Genomic DNA, 18,084 nt, shown 5'->3' on the forward strand with positions numbered 1-18,084 from the left:
CTTGTTTCCACAGGGACCGACATTTCTAACCTCCTGCACCATCATGTGGGTCCTCTCTGCTGACTTGGGCTAGAGTCAGGCTCGAGTCTTAGCTCTGGGCTCTGTGTTGTGCTCTGGAGCCTACGTTCTGAGTTCTTGGCTCTATGTTGTGTTTTCAGATCTGCTGTCTGGGAGCTGGGCTGGGCTGGGCTGGGCTCAGGGTTGCAGATCTGAGGCTCTGGGATATGGGCCGGACTTTGCCATATACTGGGTGTTGCTCTGATTCGGCCCCTCTATCTCCAGCCTTAGGGCTAGGCAGTCTCTGCAACATGGAACTCCTAACACTGGGCCAGCTGCTCACTTGTCCGCTGCTGGATTTTGCAGATCGAATCAATCAGGTGGGGCCCTCCAGAGAGAAGGAGTTGGTCCAAACCCAGGACCTATTTGCTAAGCTGTAATAGATCCAGTTAAGTCCCAGCAAACCCTTGTGACAGGGTAGATACTGGCTTGTGGGTGGGAAGGTTGGAAGTTGAGTTTGCTGTCCTGCCTGGAGGGTGTGGGGCTCTGAAGGGTGGTTTCAGACTCTGACTGAGAGTATGCCCCACTCCCAAAGTTGTGGGCACACAGGATAGCAGATGCCCCCCAACACCTGCCCTGTTCCAACATGAGCTAATTAAGGTACTGTCTTTAGCTGAAACCTTGCAAAAGAGTGGGTTTCAAGGCAGCAGCTTTAGGTCAAGGTATGCTGCTGATGGCCTATCTGAAGCCAAATGGTCCTACTCTCTATCTCGGACACTTCCACTCCCCTGAGCCCTGGGCCTTGAGTCCTAGCTTCAAGGCTATCCCCTGAGCCATCACCCAGTGCTGGTTCCTGAGACCCAGCTGTTCCAGATCTGGCAGTGTGAAAACGAACGAATCCATGCCCAAGAAACCCTACGGCGGCTGCAGCGGGTCTGGGAGGCGCGCCAGCTGCGACTGATCAACTTCATCCTGCATGTGCCGTATGAGCCCCCAACCTTGGAGCGCTCCAAGAAGCAAGTGACCCGCAGTCCCCAGTGGGAGGTGGTGGACAAGGATAGCGGCACCTACATCCTTTCAGGTGAGACCCAGCCCTTGCGGCCCAGGGGTAGCCTGCTGCCAGGGGCCATATTCGTCCACCATGTCCACCAAGCCCTGTGGGATCTAGCTTCTCCAGCCAGGGCCCCATCCTTACTGGACAGCAGGAGACATCAGTCTGTTCTGAGAGAGTGTCTTTCAGGCAGCTTCTATTAAGTCTTAATCTTGGGAGCTCCCTCCTCCTGCCCAATACCTGCCTCTTCAGCAAAGATCCTTCCCTTTCTGGGTGTACTAAGAAATCCCTCACAGTCACGTCTCTCCATTTTCTAGTGCTCTTTCCTCTAGATTGCATCATGGTGTCTGATCTTTTGCCCCATTCATTCACTCTTTTGCCATTCCTACATCAAACTTATCTGCTTTCTCTGAGCCAAACACAGGAGATGTGGAGGTTCACAGACAGAAATCCTGTCCCTCAGGAGCTCCCATTCCAGTGAGAGAGGACAGTAGAATAGAGATGAGTGCATGATGGAGAATCTAACTGAGGGCAGTAGCATCTTAGAAAGAGGACCAGCTTCAAAGGACCAGGGAGAGTCAGAGGAATCTTCCCTTCCCACAGACAAAAGCCTCATGCTGACTCCTGAAGGAGTAGGAGTTTGCCAAACTTACGGGGAGAGAAGGGCATGCCAGGCAGAGGGGAGAGCATATGTACAGGCACAGAGATGGTACAGTTAGGGAACTGCCAGTAGAAGAGAAATTCTCTTATCCAACCCATTTGAAACCCAACTGGCCAATTCAAAGTTAGTTTAATAGGAAGATCATAAAATATGATGTATACATCATCATATGGCTTAAGATTTTTATTTTAGCTTAAAACATACAAACATACATTTATTTACTAACCTTTCAGCCGGACAAGAGCTTTACTTTGATTTGCAGTCAGTTCCTCACTGCCTTTCCTGCATTAATGCATTGTCCACCGTTTCCACTTTCAATTTCTGTAAAGTTGAGCAGTGACATGAAGACACTTGTGAAGTCGCTGGAGTCCAGAATTTTTCTAGATTTTTATCATAATTTCCCAATTTTTAAAAATTGACTGGCCTAAACCTAATTTAATATCATGTTTTTATCAACTCACCTTTACTGGAGGCTTTCTAGTTTTCATAGAACCAGCAACTCTTTCCTCACCCATATTTCAGTGATTAACATAATATTAGATCAAATTCTGTAGTTAAGATTATAACTCACGTGAACAGGTTTGCAAACACACTCTGACTCTAGGTGAGCATACTTTTCAACTAGTGGAAGAAAACACATTTGGGTCTTCTAGAGAATAGCTTGAGAACCGTGAGTTTCGGTGTAATTTGGGTAATAGTCATCCCTGTCCTTGCCCCATCTGACTGCCGGCTCAGCTCAGCTCAGCTGGAACCCACTCTTCCTTAGATTACAGCAGCCTGCAGGATTCTATCCAGGAAAGTCTTCAGGTGTTGTTCAAGATCCTGGCCGTCCAGAAGTCAGGAGACTTAAACAAAGTAGCTTTGGAGTGGGTGGCCATCATGCATAGCCTGAGTGAGTGCAGGCCTCTAGCTGGCCGAACGTGTGGGACCTGAGGCGGGATGGCCTGGAGGGACATGGTAAGAGGTGGAGGTTGGGTGGGGGGGAGATCAGCACAGAGTGAGGACCCCTTCAGAGCCACTTCTTGGGCTGAGGTGACCAGGTGAAAGTTTATTCATGGCGGAAGTTTGCTGTCTTCCAAGCAAGGTGCCTGGGTCCTGCTGAGTATTTTGGGGTGGGGTGCCCTGATAGGTCAGGACCAGCTGGACCCCCTTGCAGAAGCTAAAACCCTAGCCTCCCTCCAGTGTTCCTCTGGCTGCTCACACAGGTGCCCTGTTGGACGTGTGGGTGACTTTCCAGCAGCAGTGGATTTTTCTGAATAAAGTTCTGCACGAGATGAAGATCAAGTTTCCTAGTCCTGACCTGGTAGGGAAGAGGGTGAGGCAGGCGGACAAGGGCTACTGCGTCGCGGGGCTCAGGCGGGAGGGAGAGCCGCCCTCACTTTTACCCCCCTCTCACCACAGAACTCCCGATTCAAGGCCACGGATGACCAGTATCGGACCCTGATGCAGATCTCTGTAGATGATCCCCTGGTGCTGTCACTTACGGTGCCCAGTGTCAAGCGGAGCCCTCATTTCCAAGGCCAACAGCTGCAACAGCTGCTGCAAGCAGGCTCCGCGGAGCTGGAGGGCATCATTTTGGCTCTGAAGAGTGTGCTGTACAGGGTGTGTGCTCAGTTCCCCCGCCTCTTCTTCCTCAGCGATAGTGAGCTGGTGGCCCTGCTGGCTGCCCCACCGGAGCCCTGTGAGGCCCAGCTATGGGTACGACGCTGCTTTCCTCATGTGCATGCCGTGAGCTTCACGGCCAGCCCACCTGATGAAAACAAGGATGACCGGGAGTCAAGCCCAAACGCATCTTCTCAGGTGGAGGCACTGGCAGTGCTGGGGGCAGGTGGGGAGGAGGTGAAGCTGCAGAGGTCCATTCCTCTGCATCCAGATCTCCCCAAATGGCTGGCCTTTCTGGAGAAGTGCCTGCGTTTGGCGCTGGTGCACCAGCTGCAGGGCTGTGTGGCTTCCCGCCTTGCTCTGGGCCCATCGCTAGATGAGGCCTTGAAGCAGCTGCCCGAGAGAGGCCAGCTGCCCCCACAGCTGTTTGCCCACCCCTGCCTCTGCCTGGTCCAGGCCTTCCCGTGGCAGTGCGTGCTGGTGGCGGAGGAGGTGGTATGGCGGGCGGAGATGGAGGAGGCTCTGCTTGAGGGGAGGACCCCAGCCTTGGTCCCCAAGCATGTGTGCAAGCTCGAGGCACTGGTGCATTTTATACAGGCCCAGAGGGCCTCCCAGGGCAAGCAGCCCCTGGCTTCTGTCCGCCAGACCAGCCTGCTCAGTGCCCTGCTGGTCATGGCCGTGACTCACCGGGATATAGCACAGCTGCTGCAGGAGCACCAGGTCAGTGAGCTCACCGATTTCCACTGGGCTCGCCAACTCAAATACCACCTGGGTTCACCTCACATCATCCCCCAGAGCCCCCTGCAGAGTCTCAAGACGACGGCATCCGCTGAGACTTCTCCGTCGCCAGCTGCATGCTGGGTAGACGTGCTAGGCCGGTCCTTCCTGTACAATTACGAGTACCTGGGTCCCAGACTAGGGTCTCTACCCAGCCTGCTGCCTGAGCGGCCAGCCCTGGTACTGTTGCTGGCCTTGGAGGAGGTGGCTTGTGGGACTCTCCTGGGCCCTGATGGAGTAGGCAAGACAGCCACAGTGAAGAGCCTGGCACGGGCCCTGGGGCGCCAGCTGGTGACAATGCCTTGCCTGCCTCAGATAGAGGCCCAGAGCCTAAGCAACTACCTGAACGGGGCCTTGCAGGGAGGTGCCTGGCTCCTGTTGGAAGCGGCTCAGCGCCTGCCCCTTGGCTTGCTCTCTGCCCTGGGCCAGCGCCTGGTTGAACTGCGCCACCTCTATGCCCCACTGTACCAGGAGGCCTCCCGAAGCACCAGCACTGTTGACCCCACGCAACCCCAGCTCCTCGGCAGTGGCTTCTTTGAGAAACATCACGTAGATATACGCCTTGGCTATGGCTCTCTCCTGACGCTGCGTTCCCTGAGCCCTGCTGTGCCTGCCAACCTGCGCTTGCTACTGCGGCCTGTGGCCTTGACACTGCCTGACCTGCAGCAAGTGGCAGAGCTGACCCTGCTGGGTGCAGGGATGCGGGAGGCCTCCCGCCTGGCTGCCCGCCTCTCTAAATTCTTCTCCCTAGAGCTCGAGCTGGTGTCTGCGGCCCTGCCCTGCCGCTTGCCACTGCTCCAGCACGTACTGGAAGACATGATACAGGATTTAAACGCAACCAAGGAGGAGCCCCAGTCCCAGCAGCCGCAAAGCCTTGCAGTGACCGAAGAGGCTGCCCTACTGCGTGCTCTGCTACGCTCCCCACCGTTCAGCATCCTCAGTGGTATCCACCTGCACAGCCTCCAAGAGCTGCTCTGCAGGCTCTTCCCTGACGCCAGACAGGTGCTGGCAGAGCCTGCGGTACCCACGCCACGGAAGCCGCTGCTGGTGGGGGAACTGCAGCAGATAGGCATCTATCCCAGCCCTGATATTCTGGGCTCCCTGGAGCAGCTGAGCCAGGCTCTCGGCCGGGCTTTGGATGTTTTGCTCCTGGGCTCTGCAGGCAGTGGCAAGACCACTTGTTGGCACAGCTTATTTAAGATCCAAAACCGGCTGGCGGCCAGGGAGGACGCCTCAACCCGGGGCTGCCAGCCTGTGGAGATCACGCACCTGTACCCCAACGTCCTCAGCCCCCAGGAGTTCCTGGGATGGCTAGAGGGCCCCTGCTGGCACCATGGCGTCTTCCCTAGGCTGCTTCGTGCAGCCAGTCCATGTAAGACTGTGGGCCCAAAGGGGCCACCACAGGAATCAGTGGGGATCCAGCACTGGATAATATGTGATGGGGTTGCCAGTGCTTCTTGGCTGGACTCCATCACTTGCCTCCTGAAAGATGCCCCCCAGCTCAGCCTCCCCAATGGCCAGCAGATAGCACGACCCCCAGGTACTTTTCTCCTGATGGAGGTGGGAGATGCAACAGGCATGTCCCCCACCGTGGTGAGCCAGTGTGCCCTAGTCTGGTGTGGTGGGGAGCAGACGTGGCAGGGGATGCTGAGTGTCCTGATGGCAGCCCTGCCCCATGAGTACCACCTGCCGCTGGAGACCGTCACTGAGCTCAACCACCTGGCCGAAGTGCTCGTGCCAGCGACATTCCAGTTCCTCGCCTGCCAGGGTGCCAGCTCTCTGCTGCACGTACACGGACAGCGGGCTGTTTGCCCAGGTGTGGCCGAAGTCACCAGCCTGGCCCGTATCTTACGTTGTCTCCTTGACCCCCACCTGCGCATAGATGAGGGGGAGAAGGCACATATCTCAGGTGAAGGGAAGGGAGAGGGAAGGGATGGTTTGGAGATAAGGGGCCTTGAGAACAGCTGGCATATAGCTGGTGCCGGGAGCATGGGTTCTTTGGTGGGCTTGGGCCAGGGGACCGAAAGTGCACAGTGACAGAGCCAATCGCTACTCTCCCCACCCCCCACTTTTTCCTACGTGGGCTCCTATTCTGGCCATGGTGACCTCTGCAGACGACCTCAGCTTTAGCGATCCTGTGGCCCGAAGCTTCCAGTCTTCCAAAAGCAGCTCCCTGAGCCCGTCCCAGGCTGACAGTGATGGGGCACCGAGTCAGCGCAAGGAACATCTGCTGGCCATCAGCAGCTTCCTCTTTGCATTGATCTGGGGCTTTGGAGCCCACCTACCCTCCAGGTATCTGCAGGGGCAGGGGTGGGGAGGTGACGCTGAGGGCTGAGATGGACTGGTCACGGAAGTTAAAATCCAGGCAACGTCACTGTCGGGGGGAGGAGTGGAATGTGTGAGTGTGTCACAAATGGAGCTGTTGTAACTGTCTGACATTTTTGCCTGCACATCCATCTGAACAGGCTCTGGCCCCTCTTTGATACCTTCTTGAGGGGTTCTATTAGTTGCCTCTCCAACTATCCTGAGCCACCGCCTTCAGCCTTGGTGTTTGATCTACATGTGTGCCCTGATAACGGGACACTGGTCCCCTTCACTGGCCATTACCTGGGCAGCCGCCTCAAGGGAACTCTGGGCACCTTCAACCCTTCTCCCCAGGTGTGAAGACAGTGGGGCAGCAGCTGGGGTTGGGGCTCAAGGAGATATCCTGTGGGAGTCCATGTTCTAGGCCCAGCTAAGGCCCACCTGCTCCTGTTCTTTGATATGTTTTCATAATCACGAGAATATGTGAAATGTTCTGCAAGTGCAGCTCTAAGATGAGGCCCCTAAACTTCGCTTTCAGCTAAATTACTATCCTAACCTGGTGCTGCCCCAGTAAGCCCTGCTCCTGTCCTACAGACTGAACGGCTCTTGTACGTGGTGGACCTGCTTTTGTCAGAGGGACACCCAGTGCTGCTGGCTGGAGAGGCGGCATCCGGGAAATCCACCTTTGTGGAGGTGCTCGTGGAGCCACATCATCCCTACATGTGCAGCCCCATCCACCCTGCCTTTACTCCCATCCACCTTCGCCTGCTGCTGAGTCGAGGGGTCCAGGGCCAAGCACGAGCTTCCCCATGGCCTGGGCAGCACCTGGATTCCAAAGGCTCCCTCCTCTTCCTGCTGGAGGATCTGCACCTGGCCGCTTCCGGTAAGGAACTGGGTAGACGGAAGGAAGGAGTTGTTGTGATGTCTTGAGACTGTAAAATCCCTAAGAATATTTATTGTCCCCCAATTAAACACCTACAGACCAAATCTCAGCATCCCATTCTTAATAACTTCTCATTGTACGTATGCTCCCCGAACAATCATACCCCTCTCATGGCCTTATCCACCATCTCTGTGTTTGGCTGCTAAATCTTTATCCCAGGTCAGGATTTTCTTCCAAGCACTGGACCTGTTTATCCAACTACTTACCATATATCTCTACCTTGTTGTCCCATCGGCACTTCAGATTCAATTGTGAACTCATCATCTTACCCTTAAAACCTGCTCTCCCCCTTTCTTACCAAAGTCCATTCACCTTGTCTCTCAATTTGGCATTCTCAGTATCTCTCAAATCTTTCCACTTATTTCCATACTATCTTCCCTAGTTCAGATAGTCATTACCTGGAATGTTGGTGAATGCTCTTGCAAGGCTCCTTGTGGTGAGGCTTTCTTCTCCGGGCTCTTACACTCCATACTCTAACTGGACTCAACTATGTACAGGCATTCAATAAGTCAAGCTTCCTCTAGCCTCTGGGATTGCTGTCCTCTCTGCCTTCCTTACTGTATTTATCTGGCTAAGTCTTTGTTCTTTACAAATAATGTTGGTCAGTATCTTCTCCAGGAAACCCGAGCCTCCAGGCTAGGTTAGATGCTCATCTCGTGTTCTGTGCAAAAGTCTGTGACAACCATGGTTTTATGATTATATGTTTACTTGTTGATCCTTTCCACTACACTCTGAGGTTCATGAGAAGAGAGATTTGTCTTACTCACTTTGATAGACTCAACAGGAAGTACGTTGTGCAGTAAGAGTTTGTAGAAGCAAAGATTAGAAAGGAAAGAGGAAATTGTGATAAATGTTTGGAATATTGAAGTTTAAAGTTTCTGAAGTGGTATGCTTCTAGATGATGACGGGTTTGAATATGGCCATGGGAATGGGCAGAAATGGAGTCAGGGAAGTCAGTGGACTAAAGCATTAGCTGGATTGTCCAGTTAGACACTGAAGTCTTTTATGGGATGTAGAAAACTTGACTCTGGTGGTGTACAGTTTATTGAGGACTATGTGCTGAACCTTTATCTAGGTCATCTTTAGTGTTCATAAAAGCCTACTAAGATGGAGATGTGTTATGATCATTTTAAAGATGAAGAAACTGAAAGATTTTATAACTTGCCCAAGACACTCTAGCCAGTAAGTGTCAGAACCAAGATGAAAATTTAAGTCTGTGTAGCACCGAAACCTATAATTTTCTACAACTATATTATTTGGGCCTTTCAGTGAATTTGCACAAATAATCAGATTGTCAGTGGAAAATAGAAAGAGTAAATTAAGATCTGTGAATAGCAACTGAGAAGAGATTTCAACAGGAAGGCTGAAAACATTTCAAGCAATGTTGTGGAGTGAAGCATATTACAGCTAGCAGTGTAAAAGATATCCTAGGGTGACAGCCACCAAAACAACGAGTGTAAAACAAAAAATTAATAAATGTACAACAAAACAAAAAACTGTGACCCGCTGTCTAGAGAAAACAGTCAATAAAAACTGACCTTGAAATGGTCTAGAAGTTGAATCTAGCAAATATTTATAGCAGCTATTACAGCTATTATAAAGTCCTCAGGAACTTTAAGGAAAATATGATCTGAATGAATGAACACATAGGTAATCCCTGCAAAGAAATGGAAACAACTAAAAATAACTAAACAAATTTTGGAAGTGGAAAATACAGTAACTGAAATGAAAAATTCACTGCATGGTTTAATAGCAGATTGGTGAATCCTGAAGAACAGAAAAATACTGAATATGAATAAAGCTTCATACACACACACACACACACACACACACACACACACAACTGGAGTTCCAGAAGAAAGGAGAGAGAATAGGGCAGGAAAAAAAACCTATGAGGAAATAGTGACCAAAATTTCCCCAAATTTCTTGGAAATTTGACTTTCAGATATACAAAGCTCAATTATCCCCCAAGTAAAACAACAAAAAGAAAACCATACCTAGGCACATCATAGTCAAATGACTGAAAATCAAAGAAGGAAAAACCTTGAAAGTGGTCAGAGAAAAGATGAAACATGTTATGTACAGATAAACAGTGTTAACAGTGATGGTTAACTTCCCATCAGAAACAACAGAATCCAGAGGATGGTGGAACAACATCTTTAAAGGACTGGAAGGTGGTGGGGGGGGGGAAGCTGTCACCTTAGAATTCTCTATGCAGTAAAGATACCCTTCATAAATGAGGATGAAATAAAAGTACTTCAGATGCATGAAAACTGAGAAGATTTATTGTCACTGGAACTGCTCTGTAAGAAATGCTAAAAGGGGCACCGGGGTGGCTCAGTCGGTTAAGCAGCCAACTCTTGATTTTGGCTCAGGTCATGATCTTTGGGTCGTGTAAGATCAAGGCCTGTGACAGGCTCTGCGCTGGGTGGGGAGCCTGCTTAAGATTCTCGCTCTTCCTCTCCCTCTGACCTGCCTGCCCAACCCCCTACGTAGCCCAGCTCCCTGCCCCATGCTCTCTCTCTCCTCTCTTAAAAACAAAACAAAACAAAACAAAAGCCTAAAAGATGTTCTTCAGGCAGAAGGGAAATAGCATCATATGGAAACTCAGATCTACAGAAAAGAATGAAGAGCACCAGAAATGGTTAATATGTGGGTGCCTATAAATAACTATCCTTTTCATCTCTTAATTTCCTTAAAACAGGTCAATAGTTTAAAAATAAAAGTAATAGCGTGTTTATTTATTATTCAAAATTTTATTTAAATTTTAGTTAACATACAGTGCAGTATTGGTTTCACGAGTAGAATACAGTGGTTCATCACTTACGTACAACACCCAGTGCTCAACACAAGTGCCCTCCTCATACCCATCACCCATCTAGCCCATCCCCCCCCACCTCCCTCCATCAGCCCTCAGTTTGTTCTCTATCTTAAAGAGTCTCTTATGGTTTGCTTCCCTCTTTCTTTTCCCCCCTCTCCCATATGTTCATCTGTCATTTGCAATGATGCAGATGGAGCTAGAATGTATTATGCTAAGTGAAATACATCAGAGAAAGACAATACCATATGATTTTGCTCATATGTGAAATTTAAGTAATAACATTTTTTAGATGGAGTTGATAATGTAGGCAGAGGTAGAAAATAGATTGAAACACTAGTAAAAGGACAGGGTAGGGAGCAGTGAGTAAAAATTATACTATTGTAAGGTTCATACATTCGTGCAATGTCAAATAGGAAGTGGGAAAGGTCAGATATAGTGTGAAGTGCCATGATATTACTTAAAAGTATTGATACACTAAGGAGGCATAATATTACCCTGGAAAAATCACTATATAATAATAGCAAAGAGTATAATGTAAAAAATGTGTTTTACATATAAAAATACTTAAGTTATGTAAAAGGAAGCAGGAAATGAGCAATAGAGAAATTAAAAATAAAAGAGACAATTAGAAGACAATTGACAGTATGATGGACTTTAAACCAACCATATGAATAATGACATTAAATGTAAAGTCCTAGGGGCGCCTGGGTGGCACAGCGGTTAAGCGTCTGCCTTCGGCTCAGGGCGTGATCCTGGCGTTATGGGATCGAGCCCCACGTCAGGCTCTTCCACTATGAGCCTGCTTCTTCCTCTCCCACTCCCCCTGCTTGTGTTCCTTCTCTCGCTGGCTGTCTCTATCTCTGTCGAATAAATAAATAAAATCTTTAAAAAAAAAATACAGTTTAAATGTAAAGTCCTAAGCACTCCAAAAAGTCCTTCAAGACAAAGGGTATTACCAGAGATAGAGAACTGGAATCTCCCAATTAAAAAATTTAATTAATCTAAAGGACATCAAAGTCCTAAATGTGTATACACCTGAAACAGCTTCAAAATATATAAAGAAAAAAATGGATAGAAATGAGAGAGAAATAGCAAGTCCAAAAATCATATTAGGAGATTTAACACTCCTCTCAATAACTGAGAGAACAGGAGAGAGGAAATAAGGATATAGATCTCCATAACACCATCAACTGTATGTATATTCACAGAATGTCACACCCACCAACTGCAAAATGCATTCTCTTTTCAAGTGTACGTGGAACATTCTCCAAGACAGATAATATGCTGGGCTATAAAATAAGTCTCAACAAATTTCAAAGGGTTAAAATTTATAGAATATTTTCCCTGACTACAACAATAAAACTTAGTAACAATAATATACCTAGAAAATTCCCCTATTCTTTGAAATTAAACAACACACTTCTAGGGGTGCCCGGGTGCCATAGTCAGTTAAGCATCTGGCTCTTGATTTCGGCTCAGGTCATGATCTCAGGGTCATGAGATCGAGCCCCGCATCAGGCTCTGTGCTGGGCATGGAGCCTGCTTAAGATTCTCTCTACCTCTCCCTCTGCCCCTCCCCACCCCCCACTCTCACATTCACTAAAAATAAAATAAAATATAATAAAATAAAATAAAATAATAAAATAAAATAAAATAAATAAACATTCTAAATAACTCATGCATCCAAAAAACCACAAGGTAAATTAGAAAATATTTTGAACTGAATAATAATGAAAACAAAATGTTATCAAAATCTGTAGGATGTAGCTTAAGTAGTATATCCCAGAATGCAAAGTTGACTCAACACTCAAATCAGTGTAATTCATGACATTAACAGCATGAGGAAAAGTGTAAGATCATCACAATAGATAAAGAGAAAGCACTTGATAAACTTCAACACTATTCATGGTAACACTCAGCAAACTAGGAATAGAAGGGAACTTGCAGTTTGATGAAGGGCATCGACTAAAACCTATAGCTAATTACATACTTAATGGTGAAATACCAAACACTTTTCAAAGATCAGTCACAAGGCAACAATGTCCACTTTCACTGCTTCTATTCAATATTGCACCAGAGACCCACATCAGTGCAATAAGAAAAAGAAATAAAAGCCTTTAAAATGGGAAAAGACAAAGTAATACTGTCTCTACTGGTATATAACATGATTTTCTACATAGAGAATCCTAAGGAATCTACAACAACAAGAAGAAAAAAACGAACCCTACAAAACTGCTAGAATAAATAAGTGAATTTAATTTAGCAGGGTCGGGCGCCTGGGTGACTCAGTTGGTTAGGTTAAGTGTCTGCCTTTGGCTCAGATCATGATCCTAGCGTCTTGGGACTTACCCCCCTCCCCCCAAAATCAGGCTTCCTGCTCAGTGGGGAGTCTGCTTCTCCCTCTTCCTTTGCCCCACCCCCATTTGTGTGTGTGCGCGTGCTCTCTCTCTCTCAAATAAATAAAATCTTAAAAAAATAATTTAGCAGGGTCATGGGATACAAAATCAACTTATTGAAATCATTAGTATTTCTATATCCTACTAACAAAGTTTTAAATATAGTTAAAATATCATCTGAAAGATTAAAATATTTAGGAATAAATTTAATTTGAGATATACACTGAAAATTACTAAATATTGCTGCGATAAAGGAGACTTAAAATAACGGAGAGATACACCATGTTCATGGGTCAGAGGGGTCAATATCATTAAGGTGCTCCCCAAATTGATCTATGGATTCGATGCACTGCCAATCTGAATCTGGGCAGGCTTTTTTTTTTTTTTTTTTTCTCGTAGAGGATGACAGGATTGATAAGATCATTCTGAGATTTATGGAAATGCAAAAGGCCTAGAAGAGCCAAAACAACTTTAAAGAAGAACGAAGTGGAAGGGCTTACACTAGTTATTGCAAGGCTTACTAGATAGCTGTAGTAATCAAGAGAGTAGGGTATTGGTATAAGGACATGGATACAGACAAATGGAACAAAACAGAGAATCTGATATATGATCATATATAGTCAATTGGTTTTCAACAATTGTGCCAAGATAATTCAATAGGGGAAAGGATAGTCCTTTCAATGAATGGAGTTGAAACAACTACATATCTGTGTGGGGAGAAAAGGGAAACTTAAATCCTACCCCATGACATACACAAAAATTAATTATAAACCAATTAAAGACCTAAATGTAAAAGCTAAATCTATAAAACTTTACCAAAAAATGTTAGAGAAAAATCTGTGTGACCTTGGTTAGATGCAATGATTTCTTAAATAGGACACAAAAATTGGATTTTAGGAAAATTAAAAACCTATGCCCTTCAAAAGACACTGTTAAGAAAATGAAAAAAATGGGCCATCGACAGAAATATGATACACATATCTGACAAAGGACTTATGCCCAGAATACATAAAAAAGCTCTTATAACTCAATAAGAAAACAAAGTCCATTTTTAAAAATGGATAAAAGATTAGATCCTTCACAGAGGAAAGATTTGTGAGCGGCCAATAGCACATGTAGCAGTGTTATTATGCATAGTCAAAACCCGGAAACAACCTAAATGCCCAACAGTGTGTCAGTGGATCCGCAATTCTAGTGTTTTTATAATGGAATACTACCACTCCAGTAAAATGAAACACACAGATGCACACAGAACATGGATGAATCCCAGAACCATGCTGAGTAAGAGAAGCCGGGCATGGTAAACTCTAGAACAGGCAAAGCTGTGGGGCACCCGGGTGGCTCAGCATCCAACACTTGGTTTCAGCCCAGGTCATGATCTCGGGGTCATGGGATCAAGCCCTGCATCTGGCTTCAGGCTCTGCTTGGCGCAGAGTCGGCTTGGGATTTCCCTCTCTCTCTGCCCCAAACCCTGCTCATGCTCACTCTCTAAAATAAATAAAATAAAATCTTAAAAAAAAAAAAAAAAGAACAGGCAAAGCTACTAGATAGTGATAGAAATCAGATGAGACACAAGTTCCTGGGACAATGCGGTAGGGGGATTGACCGCAAAGGATCATGAGGGAACTTTCTGAGATGACGAAAATGTTCTAAATGTCACTGGGGTAGCAGTTACATAGGTGTATACATTCGCCAGAACTCACTGAACCATACATTTAAAATGCGTACATTTTATTTTGTATAAATCATATCTTAACATTGACTTTACAGAAATGGACATGTGCTAACTCCTGTGATCACTGCACTTTCCCCCTGTTGAGTTCAGATCAGGTTTCCGTCCATCTCAGCTTCCAAACCTTCCTACTGTTAATGAGTACCTGGTCACAGAGGTAGGATTTGTGGGGAGAAAAAGAAGAAATTACTCACTTTTAGGGGGAGAGAGATCAATTTACTCAGACACGACCAAGTCCCATGCATCAAGTGTACAAATTTCCTTTAGAACCCCGTGTGTGCCAGAGGTAAAGCCAGTGAAGCGGGGGTAGGAAGAACAGAGTGACACTGTCATGTGCACCCCTCATGTCCTCACTGTCGGTCTTCGTGTCCTACAGACCCAGAGAAAAGCTGCCAGCCAGTGTTGGAGACTCTGCGCCAGGCCATAGATGGCACAGTGTATGCCCACAGCACCTTGGAACTGCAGACACTGCAGCCTGTAGTCAACTTCCTTGCCACTGCCACGGTGCCAGGCTTCTGCGAGCGCCCACTGTGCCCACGCCTCTTTCGACTCTTCACAGTGCTGGCCCTGGGTAGCGTGACCCGGGCCATGCTGCTGAGCAGGCACACACCTAGCACCCAGGCCTGGCTTGAGCGCTTTCCCTCTGTGGAACGGGAGGGGGTTCTAGCAAAAGCCCTGGTCCGGGCCTCGGTGGAGGCCTGGGAGGCTGTGGGCAACTGCTTTCTGCCTTCCCCCCTCCACCCACATTACCGCTTCTCCCTGCACTCTGTGAGCCAACTACTGGGCAGCTTGCAGCTGCTGCCAACCCGGATGGGCTCCCGGGGCTTTCTGGACTGTCCCAACCATCAGGAGCACTTGCGCCGGGTGTCAGGCTTGCGGGGCACCCGCCTGACAATTATGATGGCCATGCGCAACATGGTGCGTCTCTGGTTGCATGAGGCACAGAGAACCTTTTGTGACCGGCTGGACAGCCCTAGGGAACGTTCCTGCTGTGCCAAGCTGCTCCTAGAAGTAGCCCAGAGTGTCTTCTGCTGTGGGCCAGTGCCCCAGAATGGGGGCAAGGGCGAGGAGGAGGAGGAGGAGAGAGTGCCAGAAGTAGAATCTGAAGGGGAGCTGGCCCAGTGGGAGGAAGCCAGCAACAGTGACAGTGAGACAGAGGAGGAGGAGGACCCTTATGGCCTGCAGGTCACCACAGGCTCACCCGCCAATGACTCAGGTCTAGCACCTTCCATAACACCAGTAAGGAGGGAGACCATAGAAAGCCTAAGTCCAAAGATAAGCCAGGAGGAGAGCAATAAAGGCTTCTGGCTACAAACTCCAGTTAAACAAAAGCAAGAATTGGTGGCAGAAAACATCCCGGATGGACCTGGCCTCACCCCTTTTGCTACCAGTGCTACTACTCCGTCCCCAGGAAAAGCCCTCAGACCTGGTCTTCAGTCAGGAGCTGATACTAGGGTCCAACTCTGAGAGCCCCAGCTTGTACCTGGAACGGCAGTGGGAGAGCCTGGAGGAGCAGCTGTCCACTTCAGCTGCTCAGCTGAAGCTGAGCGCCCACCTCGCCCGGTGCCACTCCATGGCCAAGCACGTGGCCCGCCTGGTCCGGGTGCTGGCCAGGCCCCGGCAGCATGGCCTATTGCTCTCAAGGGCTCTGGGTACTGGGCGCCGTACTGCCATCACTCTGGCAGCTAGCATTTACAAGGCCCGCCTCTTCCATCTGCCATCTGGGTCAGAAGGGGCCATTCTCCAGTGCCTACGGGATGCCAGCTGGCATGCTGGCATGTTAGGCCAGCCAGTGGCCCTGCTGGTGCCCAAGGGTGTGGATCTTACTACCTTTCATCGTCTTCTGGCCCTGGCAACCTCGGGCAGTTTCCCTGACCAGTACACAGAGGCAGATCTGGACAGCATTGAAGAACACCTCCCCAGGGAGAACCTTAGTGTCAAGCAGAACATCAAGAAGGAAACGCTATTGCAGAGGTGAGGCCAAGAACCCCATGTGAGGGGCTGCTCTGCTCTTGCTCTGTGCTGGCCAAAAGGCCAAAAAGAAATCTAAGAGCTGCTTTGAGGGCTCAGAAGATTGGGGCTAAGGGGTCAGGTTTGGGACTAGGGCCTAGATGGGCGGACATGGATAAAAGGGAGGACAGTATCTGAGCCCCTGGCCCACAGGTTCTATCAGCAAGTCTGCAACCACCTGCACATGTTCATCCTGATCGGAGATGACCAGACCCACAAAGAGCTGCCCTCCACCCTTTTCCTGAGGCTTCTTCAACTGGCCATTGCTAGCATTGACCGCTATGAACCCTGGGACCAAGACTCCCTGATCAGTGTGGTCCGGTACTACCTGGAAGGTGCTCAGAATGTATCCACTGATGATGGTAAGCCCTTTCTACCTGTTCTCACTACTCCTGTCAACCAGGTGTTAGTGAGGATTCCAGTCAGTCTCTCTCTCTCCCTAGAACCTAGTGATCCCCTTCACCTTTTCTGCCTTCCTTCCTGAATCAGAAGAGGGTCCCTTTTCTTTCCCATTCTCCTACAAGCTCACAGGCTAAAGTCATGCCCATTTCAGACTCCTTGAAGTGCCCAGACCTCCAGGAGGCAATTCCCAGGGTGGCCAAGGCCATGGCTCTCATTCACCTTTCGGCTGTCAGCTACTATGGACACCTGTGCCCTGAGTTGCCACTCGTCACCCCCAAGACTTTCCTAGACTTTCTGGACACCTTCATGCTGCTGCAGCAACAGATGACTCTGCAGATTAAGAACAAGTTCCAGCGGTGAGTGGTCCCATTTCCTGCACTGTACCTCCTTCTGCTTCCTTGGGCCCACTTATTGGAACATCCTGTCTCCAGGATCCAGAATGCCTTGGATAATCTGAGAATGCTGATTGAGAAGCACAATGCCTACACCAGCTTGGTCTTCAACTTGGAACAGCTGCTGAAAGGCTCCCGCAAGGTAAAGGGGGAGTAGATTATGAGGTATACACAGTAGGGTCACAGCAGGAGCCCACAGGTGGCTTTGGAGGAACCAATCGGTGAGAACCTTAGTTCTTATTTCTCAAGAATACCCCTTTCCTCAAGGGATCTCTTTAATCCCTGCTGCCTCCTCCTCCAGAGTTTAGGCTCAAAGTTCCCCGAGGCACAGCTGAGACCAGGCTGATTCTTCTAAATACATGAAATCCCAGTGTCTGCTTCTGCTGTCCTTAGTGTGTACTTTGACTATGGGAAGTCCAGTATACTTCCCAAGATCTGTATAGATTCCCATCAGGGACGAGGAAGAGATTACATTTTCATGGTTACCTCTACTCTTACCCCTTCTTCTCCTGGATTCTCTATCATGGCTCCCTGGCACACCTCTTATGGCCATCCTCTTTCCCCATACAGCTTTGTCCCTATACCTCTTCCTTCCAGAAAAGCACCAACTATACAAGGATCACACGTACATTGGGGAAATGTGGATGGGTGATGACAGTAGGGCAATTTACATTTTTAGACCAGAACCAGAAAGAGAGTGGAATGGTACACTAGATCTCACTGTCCTGAACTTCTTAGGAACCCTCCTCTACAGGACATGTCCCAGTAACCAGCTCTTCTGTTCTCCTCACCTCTCCCTGTGCCCACTGCACAGTGTTATTCAGCGCCTCCACCTTTCCTTTAGAGCCCCTCCAATACAATTCTCATGTAACAAGAGAGAATTTTTCTAGTCCAAATCTAAATCCCATTTTGTTTTTAATAAAAGGAATTCTGAAATAGCTTTTCTTTATCTTCCTGCTACAGAAGGCTTTGGTGAAGGTTCAGGGATAACTTCAG

At 48.3% G+C, this 18,084-nt stretch overlaps 1 protein-coding gene across 1 annotated transcript in view; it reads left to right on the top strand.

Moving 5' to 3' along the window:
- The window catches only part of DNHD1 (dynein heavy chain domain 1), a 74,861-nt gene that overhangs the window by 41,775 nt on the left and 15,002 nt on the right, over positions 1 to 18,084 (top strand). The window contains 13 exon segments of the mRNA XM_034666486.1: positions 283 to 377; positions 871 to 1,078; positions 2,476 to 2,601; positions 2,915 to 3,012; positions 3,111 to 5,997; positions 6,203 to 6,380; positions 6,554 to 6,746; positions 6,987 to 7,275; positions 14,661 to 15,571; positions 15,573 to 16,258; positions 16,448 to 16,656; positions 16,848 to 17,052; positions 17,128 to 17,230. Of these exon segments, the coding sequence (XP_034522377.1) occupies positions 283 to 377; positions 871 to 1,078; positions 2,476 to 2,601; positions 2,915 to 3,012; positions 3,111 to 5,997; positions 6,203 to 6,380; positions 6,554 to 6,746; positions 6,987 to 7,275; positions 14,661 to 15,571; positions 15,573 to 16,258; positions 16,448 to 16,656; positions 16,848 to 17,052; positions 17,128 to 17,230 (6,188 nt within the window).

Source organism: Ailuropoda melanoleuca, chromosome 8, assembly GCF_002007445.2.
Source record: "Ailuropoda melanoleuca isolate Jingjing chromosome 8, ASM200744v2, whole genome shotgun sequence".
NCBI classification, from domain to species: domain Eukaryota; kingdom Metazoa; phylum Chordata; class Mammalia; order Carnivora; family Ursidae; genus Ailuropoda; species Ailuropoda melanoleuca.